The sequence below is a fragment of the Aulonocara stuartgranti genome (genome assembly GCF_965226115.1).
Source record: "Aulonocara stuartgranti genome assembly, chromosome: 10".
In the NCBI taxonomy this organism is placed as follows: domain Eukaryota; kingdom Metazoa; phylum Chordata; class Actinopteri; order Cichliformes; family Cichlidae; genus Aulonocara; species Aulonocara stuartgranti.
The window spans coordinates 11,571,821-11,590,052 of record NC_138946.1 but is presented as its reverse complement, the minus strand read 5'-3'; the positions used below and the strand labels follow the sequence as shown (position 1 = coordinate 11,590,052).

General features: G+C 41.6%; 1 protein-coding gene across 7 annotated transcripts in view; it reads left to right on the top strand.

Annotated features, from left to right (window-relative positions):
• The window catches only part of rapgef6 (Rap guanine nucleotide exchange factor (GEF) 6), a 145,040-nt gene that overhangs the window by 87,148 nt on the left and 39,660 nt on the right, over nt 1-18,232 (top strand). For all 7 annotated transcript variants that reach the window (XR_014279251.1, XM_082548880.1, XM_082548878.1 and 4 more), the window contains 3 exons: nt 10,423-10,554; nt 14,569-14,749; nt 16,418-16,554. Coding sequence is in view for 6 of the 7 variants with exons in the window: in XM_082548880.1 (XP_082405006.1) it covers nt 10,423-10,554; nt 14,569-14,749; nt 16,418-16,554 (450 nt within the window). In the remaining variant the exon portion in view is untranslated. The remainder of the gene's footprint in view (nt 1-10,422; nt 10,555-14,568; nt 14,750-16,417; nt 16,555-18,232) is intronic.

Sequence of the window (18,232 nt, the reverse complement as noted above, 5' to 3'; positions counted from 1 at the left end):
TCTCTCTATGTTACATGCTTTTCTTTGCAGTTGTCACCTCTAATTTCAACTTCAATTCATTAAATCTCCCCTTGCTCCAGCTGGTGCAGACACTGTCTCACACATATGTGTACACACACACACACACATAGCCAGAGATATGGAAGTCTGCACTGAGGTAGAATATTGGAGACTTTTTATCTTCATCAGTTCCCACACTTTGACTTCATCCTCATTCTACCCCACACTGTCACTCTTATCTTATACTCTCTGCCTCACACTCTGCTACCTTTGCTCTATCTCTCGCTTTCACAAAGGCACATGTACACACTCATTTCAGTTTCAATCATATTCTGCACTCTGCCTTTCTCACTCTCGCTTGCACTTCTTTCTTTTGACTCTGTCTCCCTTTGTCTCTGTCGCTCACATTCAGTTAAGGTCCCTCTATTTTCTCCATGTCTCCGTCTGTCTTCCTGCACTGTGTCTTAATCCAGTCGTCTGTGGGCTTGCCAGTAATGGAGTAGTGCTGAGCCCATTCGGTAATCTTAGTTGTCCTAAATGAAGCCTATAGGTGCGTGCAGTTTCCGTATCGTAAACTCTGTCTGAGTGTACATAAATAAATGCATAAATATATGTGCGTGTATTTTTCTCTTTCCATCTGTCTGTCCACCGGTTACAGCTTTAGAGCTAACAGTGGCCTCAATTGATCAAAGCTTTCTCCAGCACTACAGGGCGAAATCCGCAGCTTCAAAATTTATGTGTGTACTTGTGTGTCTGTGTCCCTGTCCAGACATCAGAGGCTATGTTCTCACCTAGCTAGTCTGATGAGGCTACTCGCAGCCTTTTTACTCGTCCTTGCTCCCTTTGAAGCTGATTTGAATGTGGGTTTTTGAACCAGCAGAGGGGGAAAAAAGGCAAGAATGGAGAGAGTCTTCAAAAACTTGGCAGCAAATGGGTTCAGGCCAGAAAAGAAGGTGTGAGAAACTACGACAAGGGAGACTAGACAGCGGCGCTTGTAATGAGGGTGTAAACCACAAGACGAAGATGCGAGCCGGTGGTGATAAACGGCGAAAAAGAAGCGGAGAAAGCAGAAAAGCGGTGGAAATCTGATTCGGGGTTTGCGTTGAATGTTACATCAAAGAAATTATAAGCTGTTTGTGCTGCGTGGCAGCAGCATTGTTTCTCGGTGCGGAGATGCACTGCTGTCGTCTCTGATGTGGTTTCTGGTTTAACAGCCTGCTCTGAGACCAAAGTCTGCACGGTTATAGCTGTTATCTGTCAAAGACATACTGTCACCAAGGCTCCCCGTTTTAAAGGATTGTGCACTAAATAGTAAGGAGGAAGAGTTATGAAGGTTCCTACAGCTTCTGTTCAACAAGATATTGCTAAACTCGTCTTGAATTACTTTGGTGAACTTATATGATTTTTGCACTTGTGATGCAGCTTGAGAGCACCTCCACATATAAACACCTATGAGTTTATCTCTGAGCGTATAAGTCTCATCAAATCATTTTTAGGTGATTAAAGTAGAAGTTTTGAGCCGGCATAGGTTTATATACATTATGTATGTCAAGCTTGGCTCTACACCTCGGGTCATGTCAAGGCTGTTTGCCACTGCTGACACCTACAGGCCAACCATGTTAAGTGTCAGATACCCCATTGGTGACCTCACTATGCGTCGCCATGCTTTATTTAGTCAGCTCCGAGGTTATGAGTAGTGTATAGTTGGCACTTTGAGATCTGCATGGTGGTAGACATGAGCTGGCAGCCCGGCTGCCTGGATGATTAATGGCACTTGAGTCTTGACTTCGGTCAGGCTCAACCCTCTCCGTCTATATTAAGAACCATCATGGCCTGTTTTTGTTGTATATTTTTGGATGTTACAGCAGTGAGTTATAAACTTTTACGTGTGGTTTTGGCTGGTTTATTCAGGTATTATTAATAACGAGGACAGTGATAAACGTTAGGCATTAAATGGTGCTTGTGTCGCTGTATTTGCAAAGGCAGTTTGGGCAACTCTTTGCCTCTCTCTTTGAGTTTAGTGAGACATGAATATACTGATTGCTCCTGCCTCATTTCTTTTCTGCAGCCTAGACTATGCATACGACTTGGCTAAAATCAGGATTTGCCATTGATCTTTAGCAAAAAGCTGTCTTTCTGTTTTCTCATTGCAAACACATCACATGTCATTAAATATTCATCGAGCTTTGTTCGTGTCATTGTTATTTGGACCCACTTTAATTGTCACCCTTATCAAGATTCATGAGCCTCATCACACTTTCTTTAATTGCTTACTCGTTCTCTACATTGTTCATCTCAGTGTAATGTTCTCATATATTCACCACTGCTTCTCTGCCTCATTCTGTGGTGCATTTCTTTTGATCTTTGCTCTGTTTCTTTCTGTTGTTGTTGTTGAGGTATCTGATTGTGTGTAGGAGTCTCTGATTATCAGTGGTTTAGTGAAGTTTCAGGAGTCTTCTGCCATTCAATTGTCATACACAGTGTGTATGCGCATATAGGTTTATTAGAGCAAAACATAAGCAGCATCTTCTCTGGCACTTTTATGATATTTCAAATCAACCAGTGCACTATGCTAAATAGCCCATGTCACTCGGTGATGTCTTTAGGATTTCCAAAAACCATCGAGACCCCAACATATCTCTCAAACTCAACCTAGCAAAGATAATTCCAGCACTAAAATGCTTTTTAAGAAAGCCAGTCTCTGGTCTCTGCTGGCAAATGGCTAGTCTGAGCTTTATAGCCCACTTTACCACTGAGGTAATAGGTGGAACATAGCAGTCATGCTCACAACCAGTTAATCTCATTCTTAAAACTGGATGCAATAAGTAAGGGGGGTCTCTAGAAGATGGGAAAGAAGAAACCATCATAATATATTCTGAATGCTTTATTCTGCTTTCGGGGACTTAAGTGGGTCTCCAGAAAGACAAATGTAGTTATAAAGAAGGCTTAAGATGCAGAGGTATAATTTCAATGTTGATAATGTATTTTTAATAATAATAATACATTTATTTATAGGCGCCTTTCAGACCCTCAAGGTCACCTTACAGTAGCATGTAAACAATACCATAAAAAACATAAGAAAAATGTATATATAGCAAACATGGTAGATAAAATTTAGACATAAACAGTCATAAAAGTATAAAAGCAAATATAAAAAATTGAGCAAGGTAAAAATGGCCTAAGACAGATCAGGTGTATGCAATTCTAAACAAATGGGTTTTGAGTAGTGATTTAAAAGTGGTGAGACAGTGTGTGGTCCGTAGAGCAAGTGGAAGTGCATCCAAAGTCTCGGGGCAGAACAACTAAAGGCTCTGAGTCCCATGGTAGTCAGGCGAGCAGGTGGAACTGACAGAAGGGAAGCTGAAGAAGAGCGGAGTGTACGAAGGGGTGAGTATGTACAGTGGGGCAAAAAAGTATTTAGTCAGCCACCGATTGTGCAAGTTCCCCCACTTAAAATGATGACAGAGGTCAGTAATTTGCACCAGAGGTACACTTCAACTGTGAGAGACAGAATGTGAAAAAAAAATCCATGAATTCACATGGTAGGATTTGTAAAGAATTTATTCGTAAATTAGGGTGGAAAATAAGTATTTGGTCACCTCAAACAAGGAAAATCTCTGGCTCTCACAGACCTGTAACTTCTTCTGTAAGAAGCTTTTCTGTCCCCCACTCGTTACCTGTATGAATGGCACCTGTTTGAACTCATCATCTGTATAAAAGACACCTGTCCACAGCCTCAAACAGTCAGACTCCAAACTCCGCCATGGCCAAGACCAAAGAGCTTTCGAAGGACACCAGGAAAAGTATTGTAGACCTGCACCAGACTGGGAAGAGTGAATCTACAATAGGCAAGCAGCTTGGTGTGAAAAAATCAACTGTGGGAGCAATCATCAGAAAATGGAAGCCATACAAGACCACTGATAATCTCCCTCGATCTGGGGCTCCACGCAAGATCTCATCCCGTGGGGTCAAAATGATCATGAGAACGGTGAGCAAAGATCCCAGAACCACACGGGGGGACCTGGTGAATGACCTGCAGAGAGCTGGGACCAAAGTAACAAAGGTCACCATCAGTAACACACTACAACGGCAGGGAATCAAATCCCGCAGTGCCAGACGTGTTCCGCTGCTGAAGCCAGTACATGTCCAGGCCCGTCTGAAGTTTGCCAGAGAGCACATGGATGATACAGCAGAGGATTGGGAGAATGTCATGTGGTCAGATGAAGCCAAAGTAGAACTTTTTGGTATAAACTCAACTCGTCGTGTTTGGAGGAAGAAGAATACTGAGTTGCATCCCAAGAACACCATACCTACTGTGAAGCATGGGGGTGGAAACATCATGCTATGGGGCTGTTTTTCTGCCAAGGGGACAGGACGACTGATCCGTGTTAAGGACAGAATGAATGGGGCCATGTATCGTGAGATTTTGAGCCAAAACCTCCTTCCATCAGTGAGAACTTTGAAGATGAAACGAGGCTGGGTCTTCCAACATGACAATGATCCAAAACACACCGCCCGGGCAACAAAGGAGTGGCTCCGTAAGAAGCATTTGAAAGTCCTGGAGTGGCCTAGCCAGTCTCCAGACCTCAACCCCATAGAAAATCTGTGGCGGGAGTTGAAAGTCCGTGTTACTCGGCGACAGCCCCAAAACATCACTGCTCTCGAGAAGATCTGCATGGAGGAATGGGCCAAAATACCAGCTACTGTGTGTGCAAACCTGGTAAAGACCTATAGTAAACGTTTGACCTCTGTTATTGCCAACAAAGGTTATGTTACAAAGTATTGAGTTGTATTTTTGTTATTGACCAAATACTTATTTTCCACCCTGATTTACGAATAAATTCTTTACAAATCCTACCATGTGGATTCATGGATTTTTTTTTCACATTCTGTCTCTCACAGTTGAAGTGTACCTCTGGTGCAAATTACTGACCTCTGTCATCATTTTAGGTGGGGGAACTTGCACAATCGGTGGCTGACTAAATACTTTTTTGCCCCACTGTATGGAGAAGATCGGGTAGATATGGAGGAGCAAAGTTATGAAGCGCTTTGAAAGTGAGAAGCAGGATCTTGAAATTGACACGGAGGTGAATTGGGAGCCAATGGAGCTGTTTAAGAACAGGTGTTATATGTTCAGTGGATCTAGTTCTGGGAATAATACGAGCAGCTGTATTTTGAACCAACTGCAGTTTATGGAGGGATTTATGAGGTAAACCATAGAGAAGAGAATTACAGTAATCCAGACGAGATGTGACAAGAGCACTGACAAGTATGGCGGTACTGTGTGGTGTGAGTGAGGGACGAAGATGGTTAATATTACGGAGATGAAAGTAGGAAGACCGAGTGATATTATTTACGTGCTAGGACAGAGTGCTATCGAGAATGACACCAAGACTCTTAACCTGAGGGGAGGGTGTGACAACAGAGTTATCAATGGATAACTAATTATTTCTCCCTTTTGGAGGAAATGCCCTTATTTAGGTGGTTAGATTGCAATGAGCTATGATTTTATGTAACCACTGGCTTTTATTCAGATGCAGTCTAGTTATATTAGTTTCTACCCACAAAGTCTTTATTGTGGCTTACTGGATGATTTTATGAGAAGTAAAACAACAACACTGTACATCTACTGAAAGTTTTAAATGGAGATTTTGAACATAAAACAATAATGTTGGAACGTCATCATGAGTATAACTCATGCACGAATGAATTGGTCAACTCGGGTAAATTATCTTGGCTTGTGGGTCATCTGCAACATGCTAGTGATCTGGGAGCTCCAAATGAATTCCCACCATCTTTGGCCATCTTACTTAGACTACGTCTGCGTTACACCCATTATTTCTCTCAAGTTAATCTGGCTCTATAAATAATTGCTGCTGTGAAAGCTCGGCTTGTTTGGTAATGTATAGAGTCTGCTCGAGCCTCCTGTGATTGTGCCCGCTCGTTGACATGATAGAATTGTACAGCTGAAGGAACCTTTCACATTTATATTTAATCTCCCAACTCTCATCCTTAATGCATGAGGAGAATGGGAGACCCCGACACCCCACCCCCCTACTTCGTGGTTTGGCCTGTTGGGAGAGGAAAGGAGGGGGATTAGAGCAGGATTAAGTCTGTGTGAATGGGAGCCACAATTATTCACTTCCACCATCAGTCAACTTTCACCCCTCTAACCGTTTAGTCTCTCTGCGAAACCCACAAAGACACGTGTTCGTGTTTTTGTACGTTCTAAAACACATCAGAGTTTAAACTTTTTATTGAGAATTTAATCTTTTTGCCTGTAAAAGATTAAATTTTACCTGCAGATTAAGTTGTGTGTTATCAGATAATGATTGAATCATCCGTCTTTCTTTGCATCCTTGATATAGAGAGTCAGTAGGTTATAGTCTGGGCATCCTTCAGCTGTGGGACACCAGCCAGTGTGTGAGGGCTTCTGTAGCAGCCAGCACTTTTCCTTGTACTGGACGTTGATTACAATTGCAGATAACATTTTTGAAAGCTAATAAAAAGCCAGATCATTGCCAAACAACAGCCTATGGTTTTGTATTTCCCTCCTTTGGTCGTATGCAGCCAAAGGTTGCTCAAATGCGATTTGTCATTAGTTCTTGTGCTACAAGACAGGAACTGGAGAATTTGCAGTACTAAAAATTGACCTCCTTGTTGACAGGTTCTTCATGTTCAAGTACTGAATTGGTTTATAGAGATTAGTCGATCATTCTGGTGCATTAGTGTGGTGACATTTAGCTTCAGCTACTCTAATAGCTACTGTAGTAACTTGCAGTTCTGTGCCAAAGATGCCAAAGATTCTGTGCTGATGTTCTTTAAGTGAGCACTGCTGAAAGTTACAGGGTCTTTTTGTGGTTGAAAGGGTAGCGTCATCGAGAGGGAAATGTACAAAATTATTGCAGATTTCCACGACAAACCCCTTAAACTCCAACTTAATTTGAATTATAGCAGGATTAAACCATGGTGACCGGTAACTTTTTGCAGCATATGCAGTATGCCATATTAAAGCATTCTTGGGAAAAAATGCAACATTTTTGATGAACTGAAGACAGTTGAGGCCAAAATGATTAAAGTAGCCAACATTTCCTCTCAAGCTGTGAAACTGTGCAGTTCAGAAAGACAGGTATTGATTCTGATTTGATGTTTCTTAATTAAAAGTCACAGCCAAGTCTTGTGTTTTCTCAAGTTTCTGCTGTCACAACTTACTTTATCAATTTGTTGTTGGACCCCTTTGAACTTAACCAGCTAATCGATCGCGATCAACATTTTTCCTCGTTAATATCCTCTTAGGGTGTGTTTGTGAGTCTCGATCGGTGAGCAGTTTGATACATTAGTTTCTACCTCTGTGTGAAATCTGTTGAATGAATGAGGGTGGGAGTTTCATCATCACTGCCTGATAACTGCTCCATCACGCAGAAATCAATAAGTATTTATCTGTAATGAAATTAGCAGTCGCTCTCTGTCCTCCCTCTCACTTTTTCTCTTCCTTCTTATTCACAAAGAAGCACAACAAACAGCAAAGAGTGTTGCTCAACAATAAGATTGGCGAATTCTCCTGTTTATGGATGATTGTGTGGAATTTAGTCAATAGCATCAAAACAGACTTAATACATGGAATACATGTTGTCTACTGGTCAATATGCTTATATAGCTGTACTTAATAGTAAATGGATTTCACTTAAATGCTCCTTTAGTCACGACTTAAACCTCAGGCCTGACTCACTATGTGCATGTGAATGATACAAAAGCACACTTTGTAATTAGAATCCTGCTATTTAAGTGTCACTAATAGGACTATTAACGCTCTGCGACAAATTTATTAGGGTTCTGTAGTTTTAGACAGTACTTTAGCCGAGTGCTGTCAGATTCTTTTTAAGTGTATGTAAGGGAGACTGAATCTGTAGGGCAAAGCTAACAGGGTTAAACAAAAGTGAATGGATTAATACTGGTCCTAATTGGGCTGATTTCCTCTCATGGCCAGGTTTTAGTCCAAGAATTCATGCATAAATAATAAATAATTTCCTAAATGGCTTTTGCTTCACTACCATCTGTAGCTCTAGTTTTTGAGGATGAGCTCTTTCTCATTCCAGGTTCAGGGGAAAAGGTGGCTGTGCACAGGCTGGCACACTGTGTGGAGTGGAATGCAGAATAATAAGCGCACTTGAAACTAATTTGCCTGTAAAAATGCAGTAAAGAACTGGCAGGTAGATTTGTCTGCAAGACACTTTGATTTTACAATGTACCTACTGTTTTCTGCGAGAAGAGTTTCTCAATTTAAAAAAACCAAAACAGTGTAGTGGTCTAGTGAAACATGTAAGTGTTTGATTTTTAAGTTCACAATATAGCAAACATATTTCACAAAATTGCATTTTAAAAAGCATCCAGATAAAACATGAAATGTCAGAATAGAAAAAATAGTTAATTTTGAATACAACGCACATTAAGAACAAGCCTTTACACTTTTTAAACTCCACCCCTCTATGTGAATGTGGTTGTAGAGGCCAGCAGGCCTATTAGAAGAGGTGGGGGGTGGCGTACCCCCAGACTCAACGTCTTTAATATTGCATGTTGGTACCCTGGCTCCGTGCAGCCTCGCCTAGCTTCAGTTTGGCTTGGTGAGTCTTTTCCCACCATAGGTTATACGCGCAGACTTAAAATGAGTGTTTATGTGTGCGTTTGGAAGGCAAGTGCGGTCTGATGTGACGATGGAGGAGGTGTGCTGTAGGTTCGCAAAGTGTCGCAGGAGGACGTCCTCCCTAACCCTGACACTGCCCCGGCCCAAACTGGTAAGGCTTGAGATTTTAAAGATCGTCTGGGTTGCTCCCGGTGCAGAGAGGGGAGCACGGACATTGGTCCGCCTGCACATAAAATTGAGGTTAAACAGGTTTAACGAAATGTTTTTAATTCCTCAGACTCACACTCTGTCATCCTCATCTGAGTTTAGGCCAGTTCTTTTCTTTTCCACAGCTGTTTAGTAGATGCAACATTTGTTTTCTAATTCTGAGCCTCTCCAGCCTTGATTTAATAGACTTGTAGTAAAATCAGCACCTGACATTTCAGACACTGGTGTTTGTTTCCAGTCTCGCAGAGCTGCTCGGTCTTTGATCGAAGAGTGCCGCCATTCTCAACTTCACTAAGAACTTTTTTCTATTTTATTTTCCCTGAAAATCTCTACATTGAGGGGCATTTTATTGTTTTTGAAGCAGGTTTCCTAGTGATGTGTACTGTGATGTGCATTTGGGAATTATTTGGCGTCCAGTTAATACAAATTTCTCTAAAGAGACTTGGAATTCACAATATGGAAACTCGTGACTCGTCCCCCTCTGTGCTTGAAGTGGCTCTGTGGTATGTGAAGCGTCTCGGTTCAGTGCAAACTGAAGGCTACGCAAATGTTTATAGGTTACACCGGTGAGGTTGCTGGTTCTGCGCCTTTGCGCTCAGTTAACACTACAGCACTTTGATCAGAATCAGAATCAGAATCAGAATACTTTATTGATCCCTGGGGGAAATTATTTAATTATTTAATTATTGATGCTCTTGCCTTTGGAAGCCTCTTGACTGTTTGACTGACAGCTTTACCTCATTCTGTATCTGGATTTAGTGTTATTGGAGAGCGAGCTCTCAGCAGCTCAGATTTTGAGTGTATGTGGGCAATTTTCAGCAAACGTGATAACAAAATAAAAACAATATTGATTTTGTTTGTATCAAAGCTCACACGTCTTTGTGGAAATTGTCTTCTTCTCTGGAAGTAGACACATTTATTTATTTACTGTCTTTTTTGTTGCTTGGTGTATTTTCTGATTTAATTGATTAACTTGGAGTTTCATGCATGTGCTTTTGTGCTTATTTCTGCCTTTTTTGGAGGGAGGGAGGGGGTAAATACATTTCCATCTGTTGAAGTTTGAGTATTCATCTGTGTCCTTGTGTGTACTCTGTACATGTGTAAGCTGTCTGTGTAACGAGGAAACCAGGATTTACTGTTTAATTGTTTTTGTTGAGGTCACTCCAAAAATATCAAAGCAACCTCCAAACCTTCACAGTGTACCAGATATCGTATCTGTCTGCACCCCGGCTCATAATTCACTGCAATGTGAAATATCCTGAGCTCCATCGTCTTCAGGTTAATTAGCCCGGAGCATGTGAAACCAGCTGTGGCTTTCAGCCTGATGAAACAGCTGTGTGCGCGCGCGCGTGTGTGTGTGTGTGTGTGTGTGTGTGTGTGTGTGTGTGTGTGTGTGTTTGTCACTGTTAACTGTGTCTGTGCGTGTGTGTGTTTGCCTCTTTTAACTGTGTCTGTGCGTGTGTGTGTTTGCCTCTTTTGAACCTTGTGCATGTTTGCCTCAGCTGAACTCATATCCTCTTCACCCTCTCTGTTTGTCTTCTTCTGTATCTCCCACTTCCTCTCTGTCTGAGCAGCTTCCTGCCGATCTCAATAAGATGCACCTAACAGACCATGCCCACCAGCAGGTGATGCACATGCCGCCCAGCCAGTCGGGATGCAGTATCGCCAGTGACTCGGGTAGCAGCAGCCTTTCAGATATTTACCAGGTGGGTACCTCCCTGTTTGTGGTAAAAGTTTATTGTATTTATTTGCAAATAAACCCACACATAAATATGGATTTATGGATACAAATTTCCACAAAGCTGATTATTTTTCCCTTTCATTTTGCCAAATTCCTCTTCTCTTTCCTTTAATTGTTCAAATTCATTATAAAAAGTCAGTATTATGTAAAATAGGATCCAGCCAGTCAGTTAAAACTACTCTTGTCTCACAAATTACTTGAAGTATCCTCATGCTTTTACTGCAAACAAGCTTTTAATTGAATGAACTCTTTCCAGTCCTGTGACAAAACCCTGTCTACTGTTTCTGGTCGTGTGTTTTGCTGAAAGGTGAATTCTCTCCATCTTCATGTGTTCTCAGTTTATCAATCAACCCTCCGCCCACCTTCCTTCTAATCCTTTTTGTCTCTCTAATTATTGTGCGTCCTGGTGACTCGTCCCCCTCTGTACTTCCTGCAGCAGATTAAAGGTCACATGTAGAAAATGAACCTAACACTTACAGCTCCATCTTTAGCTGAGCTACAGCAGGTAGAACAGCTCAATCTACATAAGGGAAATTCCTACGTGTAAAAGTAAAATAGCCAAAGAAGAGCCTTTGTCTTTGTATCTGTCTAACATTCCTGCAACATTTTTGGCAGTTGAGCAAGCTTTTAAGTGTAGACTGTGTGAGTGATTGCAAATCAGTAACCCATAAAAGCAAACATAAGCTTTCCATGTAATCATTTTAATCCCTTAGCTCTCCTAATCCCCCCTCTTTACACAGAAAGTTGCACTAAATTTAACATTTCGGCACTGTCTTTCAGCTATCTTCCCCCCACTTTACAACCTACATGCTATATTCTGCACACGTCTGTGAATATGTGTATAGACGTCCTTTTTGACAGTGGCTTGTTAGTTCTGCTGGCTTTAATGGGAACCAGCGTGGCCTGTTTGCCACACACTAATGAGTTAGTTGATGTGCTGGTGCGATCTGTGGGCTCTGCTGGCCACAAAACTAATTTGTTTGTTTCACCCGGGAATGTTAATGCAGCTTATGTTTTTTTTCTAGGTTCCAGTACATACTGTAAATGTTACAACAATGCATAACAAAACGTTCGCCAACAAGATAACGTTGGTGAAAGATAAGGTTAGTGAAAGATAAGGTTAGGTAACACGGGAGAGTGATCAAAGCAGACAAACTGAGGAAATCGCCACAAATGACTGTGAGGGGGGAGACTTGCTGAATTAAAAAAATAAATAAAATGAAATCCTACCCCCTTTCTTTCTCAGGCTGTGACTGCAGATTGATGTAAGTCAGGTCGGCCCGGGTCAAACGTTTAACACAGAGACTCACTCTGTTCATCCTCAGATTAGATATTTATCACACGCATCTGATCCCATCACTTGTCGCTGACCCGGCTCTGTGTTTGTTTACAGCTGTCTTAAAGTGCTGACCCTTCACTCAGCTGTGATCCTCAGCTGTCAGTGCAGCAAAAGCTATCTGTTGTGGGTTTTCTCTTACACGTTCTTTTTGTTTTTTTCCTCCTTCCGCTCCCTCTTTTATCTCGGCTTAACACTCAGCAGCTCACCTCCCTCTTTCTCCTCATCTTTTCATCACTTTCTTTAACTCCTCGTAATCCTCTCTTATGCTTGTTCGTCTCCTGGCCGTGGTATATCCTGAACCTTTTTGCCTCCTTTCTGGGGATGGGACGTGGTAAAATGCAGTGGTTCGTGTAGATCTGATGCCACATTTCTAAGAAATGTCCCCCTGCCTCAGACTTGATCTGAGACCAGGGGTATTGGCCTGAAAGGGCAGACGATGCATTCTGAATGAACTGGGCTCTCAGAAGCACTGACTGATATGTCGGTGAGGAGGAAGAGAATGAGTTTTTGTCTCTTTTTACCCCTTTTCTCCCACACTACCTACAATGTTTCTGTTAAAAGGCTTTTTGCATTTTGTCTTAGTCTCTGAGACATATTAACTGCATGGACTAATAATTAGAAGGGAAATAAAGTTTCCTATGTTAGATCTTGTACAGTTAATTTAAAAAAATCTGCCTTTCGACAGTTCAATGTGTTAAAGATGCTCCATATACTGCCGTGTCATTTAATTATTACAAGAGGAGGAAAGCACGTTTTAAAAAGTCCAGCTGCACATCTATGTTCGCATATGTTTCCTGGCTTGTTTTTTTTCCATCTTATATTCAACCAGATTAAATTCATCTACTATCCGGGAACAGGAAAGGTCTGAGGAGCAGGTGTGTTTTAAAAGTCCTCTAAATGGCTTCTTCAACCTAATTTATAAAAACAACAGCAGGCCTGAACTTTGAATGGACTATTAGCTCAATACCCTTGGGTTGGAAAAACATAAAAAACACTTTGGCCATGTCCCAACTATCCATAGAGCCTAAGAGCTTGATTGTATTGCTAGCTGGCAAGGCCATCTTACAATCTATAGACTAGGAAATTCACTTTTCCCCACCAGATATCAACAGCTAATATATCTCTGCCTGTCTTTTCAACTGTAAATTAGTATTGTATGACCACTTTGGCCTTCAGAACTGCCTCAAATTCAACAAGGTGCAAATGTTTCTCAGAGATTTTGTCCATGTTGAATTGGTTGCATCACAGAGTTGCTGCAGATTTGTCGCTTGCACATCCATGATGCAATTCCCATTCCACCACATCCCCAAGGGGCTCTCTGTCTGGTGAGTATGGAAGCTATTTGAGTACAGTGTTCTCACTGTCACGTTCAAGCGCTATTCTGTTAGAAGCATCAATTGGAATATGGATATAAAGATCAGATACTACGAGGACCAAAGTGTGCCAAGAATATACTCCCCCACACACACACCTTTACACCCTCACTAGCAGCCTGAACCGTTGACACAAAGCAGGATAGATTCAACGACGTTTACACCAAATTCTGACTCTGACATGTTAACGTCGCTGCAGAAATCACATTCGTCTGTAGTCCATCTGCTTCTAGGATCACCATGTGTTCAGAGGTGCTCTTCTGCATACCTTAGTTGTAACGAGTGGTTATTTAACAAAATATCTCTTTTTCAGTAAACAGGATAAATGCTGGAGGTCTAAGTGAATTATGTGGCTAAATGAGCACATGTATTCACATTATTTTGGAAAGCAGACAGAAGCAGGGGTTAAATCAGGCTTAGCTCTCCAGATTTTTTTAGGCCCACCTAAAAAAGCTAACAGACGGCCGGTAGCGCTGCCACTACCACCAGAGAGCTCCTCGATTCACCTTTAGTTGACGGTTCAATTCCCAACTGACATGAATGGCCTCATGCCCTTTTAGATCCATACTCTTCCAACCATCTGTCTGCCTCGCAGAGGAGAAATGCTGTGAAATATGAATTATGAGTGAATGGATTTAAATATTTGGCTGTTGGCCTGGTTTTTTGTAGTCTGGCACTTGGTGTCTGGGTGCAGCTCACGGTCGCTGCTACAGCTGCTTTTTCCAAGGTTATCCTTTTTTATGTTTCGTGCGAGTAAATTGTTACTGAAAAGCCGTCAATGCTAGAAATTATGAACAATAAGGCTTTTTTTTTTAGTCTTTATGTCATCACAGTCGCACGTCTTTCATGCTCTTCATTTTTTCAATAATTGCAAATAATTGCTCACCGTGTTGTGCTTTTTAAACTGTCTTGTAATGGCATACTCCTCTTTACAAGGCCTGAGAGGACTCTTGTCATTGTAAATATCAATACCCCCAATTTGAATTTCTAGGTCACGTTATTTTGGGAATTGGAAGCTCGAGAATGATGTGAGAGTCGAGCCATTTGACTCTGAGGCAATTTTAGCCCCATCAAAAGCGATTGAATTTCATAATTTAATCTTTTTCATAAGCCATAAGAAAGGAGCCTTCACATTTAATATGTAAAATGTTCAATTCATTTGTCATTTAAATGAGACATGATGGACTTCAAAGACTTCTTCCTTCCTTTTTTTAATGTTACTAACCGACCAATATTCAGTTTTTCGTTCTTTGTGTTTTGCTCCCAGGCCACAGAGAGTGATTTGGGGGATGTCGACCTTTCTGGACTTCCAGAGGCTGCAGTGGACAGTGAGGAGGAGGAGGAGGAAGATGAGGACCTGGAGAGAGCTTCGGACACTCTCCTAGGCCGAGATCTGGTCCGAGAGTGTCTAGAAAAAGATCCTGTCGACCGCAATGACGACGACATCGGTCAGTTTGACAACTTTGATTTGATTGAATTGGGATAAAAGTGACTTAAAATAAACTGACAGATTCGGGCTGTCTCAGTGGCTATTTTTAGACTCATTTAGTACAGAATGAGAGATGAGTGATATACAAATTTCCCTCTCTCATAAAGACCCCTTGCAGCTGTCCCAAAACACTAGTCTGTATTTTCAAGCAGGCACTCAGAGGCAACCTCATTAACAGAACCAAGTGGGGTCCTAAAGGAGGGGCTTGCATCAGAGAGCTGAGAGAAGCAAAGGCCTGGCCTGCTGCGTGCCTGCTGGAAGGCTGGCCTTCTCATGGCCTTCAGCATTACAAGCACAGCTCATTGAGAGGAAATACCTGACACAGAGAACAACTGAAGGGATAACAGGCTGAACCCAAATTCAACCAACTCTTATTATTCTATTTCACGTCATTAGTTACTTTTTTGATGCTTTTCAGAAACTCTCTGAAAGAATTTTCCTGAATAAACAGATAAAAATATTTTCGCTGGGCTTTCTGGGCTTTAAAAAGACATTTTTCCCAGGCGTTTGATGAATACGTCCTTGGGGCTGATGAGATGGTTAAAAGAAAAATAAAGCAGGAGAGGGCACTTAAAGTTTCGAAAATCAGGATCTTTGTTTTTCTCTCCCTTTTTTTGGAACTTCTATTACATTTTTCACCTTTGTTGGCCCCTAAAAATGTAATAAATTACTATAAAGGGATAACTGATGTAATATTTTATTTTTTTTAATATATCACAAGATAGAGAGGCTGTAAACCAGATTTAAGGACAATTGGCAGTCATCGAAATGAACCCTCTGGTACCCTTTAGAGTTTTGGTGCTTAGCTCCTAGTGTTTTTTTTAAACGTGATAAATCTACATTTTATGATTGTTTTCCTCCCATGGAAAACTCTATACGCGTTGCACTTTAAGCTACTTTCCTTTACTAAGAAAAGGGAAGATTTGAACGAGGTGTTAACACCAAGAGGAGTAAAAAGGAGCTACTGAGCCAAGCAGCATAGTTTGCAGGTTGGAGCTGGGTCACTGTGCTCTCAGCTGCAGTGCAGAGGAGGCAGAGGGAAGATGAAGAGGAAAGGTAGAACTTGTAAATGTTTCTGAGGAGTCATAAAAACTAGTGGTGCGCGCTGATCCACTTGTGCTTGGAGGGGTTAGATTTAAGACTTAAGAGCTGATGTGGAGGCATGTTTGCTGTTTGTTTGTCAGCAGCAGTGTGCCAACGCTCAAGCCCAATTTAATAAGATTTAGAGATTAAAATTTTGGTGTGCAATGCAGCATTGTCCTTGGAGTTCTGCAAGTCCTCTTCTATTTTTTTTTTCTATTTTAATCACGAGTTTTTACAGCATTTCAGAGCACCAAGGGCTGAGACGACAAGCATCCTAAAATGTTTTGTGTTTGTATTGACATTGGCAGTTGCTCTGGTGAAGTATATGAGTAACATTTTCTTGCAGACCATTTAAAAATCTATAGATCGTTTTGGAAATGTTGCAGTTTGTCTGTGGTGGGGGAAGAAGAAAAAAATCAATGTGCATTTTGCCCTGAACACCTGAGACACATCGCTTTAGTCTGTGCACGGTCTTTTCATGCTTGTTCCTCCTTCTTTTTCATTTGACTTCTTCTCTCTGCTGCTTACTTTTTGTGCAACACAGAGCAACTGCTGGAGTTCATGCACCAGCTGCCTGCCTTTGCCAACATGACCATGTCCGTGCGGAGGGACTTGTGTAGCGTCATGATGTTCGAAGTGGTGGAGCAGGCCGGCACAGTCATACTCCACGACAAACAGGAGGTATGAACAGGGTGAAAAGGGACACACAGAAACTGAACAAGTTCTATTTAACCTTCAGAATTCAATTCTTCAACAACAACTAGTGGTATTCATTTTTCACCATCCTATTTTGCCACTTTACTGACTTAGATTAATTGCTTCCAGTGTAATTACAGCATGCAAAGTATGTTTTTTATTATATCTGCTTTGATAACACACTAAATTCCCTTAATAGTTAAATGAGTGTTTATCTTTACTCAGTCTGACACAAGGTCTGTTTGCTGAGTTGCTGAATCTTAATTGGGCAATTAATGTAATCACAGTAGAAAAAAAAATCTTAACTTTGCCTTTTGTTATCAAGCAGAACAGTGATGTAACCTTTGAAAAGACATAAATAAGTGCGCACAAGTATTAAACAGTTGCAAACACGCCAACGTACCCATTATGGAAAGCAGTGATGTAGATGTGGGAGCATATAAAGGCCTTCACACATACGACAGAAGAACATATACGGAGCAACGTGCGCTTTCCCGTGCACAGGTGCACACACATCCTCGCCATCCTAATTCACGAGGCAAAACTGGTATGTGCAAAGTCACCGCAGCATATAAGCCCCGTCAATCACTCGAGCTGCTACACAGCTAATTAATTAAGTTACATGCCTGAGAAACGGGGGCCCTGTCATGGCTGTTTGGTTACATGCAGCAGCATTAGAACTGACAGGGTGATAAATGGCAATGAACTGCCAGCCGCCGAGCTCGGAGGAGGATGGGAACACACATCAGCAGGCAAAACCATAAACGCGCACTTTAGTGGAAAGAAGACACAAATAGGTGATGTGCGTCTGTGTAACCAACTCCGTACCGTCTGTGTCGAGGCAGTTGATGGGCATTTTTCCTCCACTCCACTGCCTCTCTGTGGACTCGGTGTTGAAGGTCAAAGAGAAGCACTTGGCCCTTCTCGGAAGTGAGCATGACTTTGCTAAGTGAGTGTGAAGAGGGAAAGGAAAATAAAGAGTCTAAAGTGGTATTACAGATGTAGAAAAAAGAGAGAAAGTGCTCCATATGCTGGAAAGGAAGAGAAAATGGACAATGGGGGAGTCGAGGGAGTGTCACATGGAAAGACGCTTTTGAAGAAGAATAATTTGTCCTTATGATCAGGGGTTAAAGTGGGATTTTGCATGCGAGAGAAACCTCAGTGCAGCTCGAGGAAAAGAGTGACTTAGAAAATAAGTTGCATATTCGTTTGTTATGGGAGCTTCAGTAGATTTTTCTTTGTGTACAGGCTGTAATTAGCTGTGCTGCTACATGCAACCTTTGAATAACAGAAGTAAACGTCTTATAGTACATTTCTATACTTCTTCATAGAATGAGTTAAATGCTAACAAACAAAATGAGCTCCATTCGTACAACCTACCCTACTACTTGGTTACATTGTATGTTTTGGGTGGCTGTGGCTACAATGTAGCTTGCCATCACCAGTGTGTGAATGTGTGTGTGAATGGGTGGATGACTAGTAAAGCGCTATACAAATACAGGCCGTTTACCATTTTCTCTTGCTGGGAGAACTGTACCTTTTAGCTAGCAGACACATTGTGTGACAAACTGCGCGGAACCAACTTGCGTGTTTGGCGATTTTTGATGAGCTGTTTAAAAAGATGTCCCTCTGTTTATGCACGCTCCTCTTCAGTCGGGCTTGC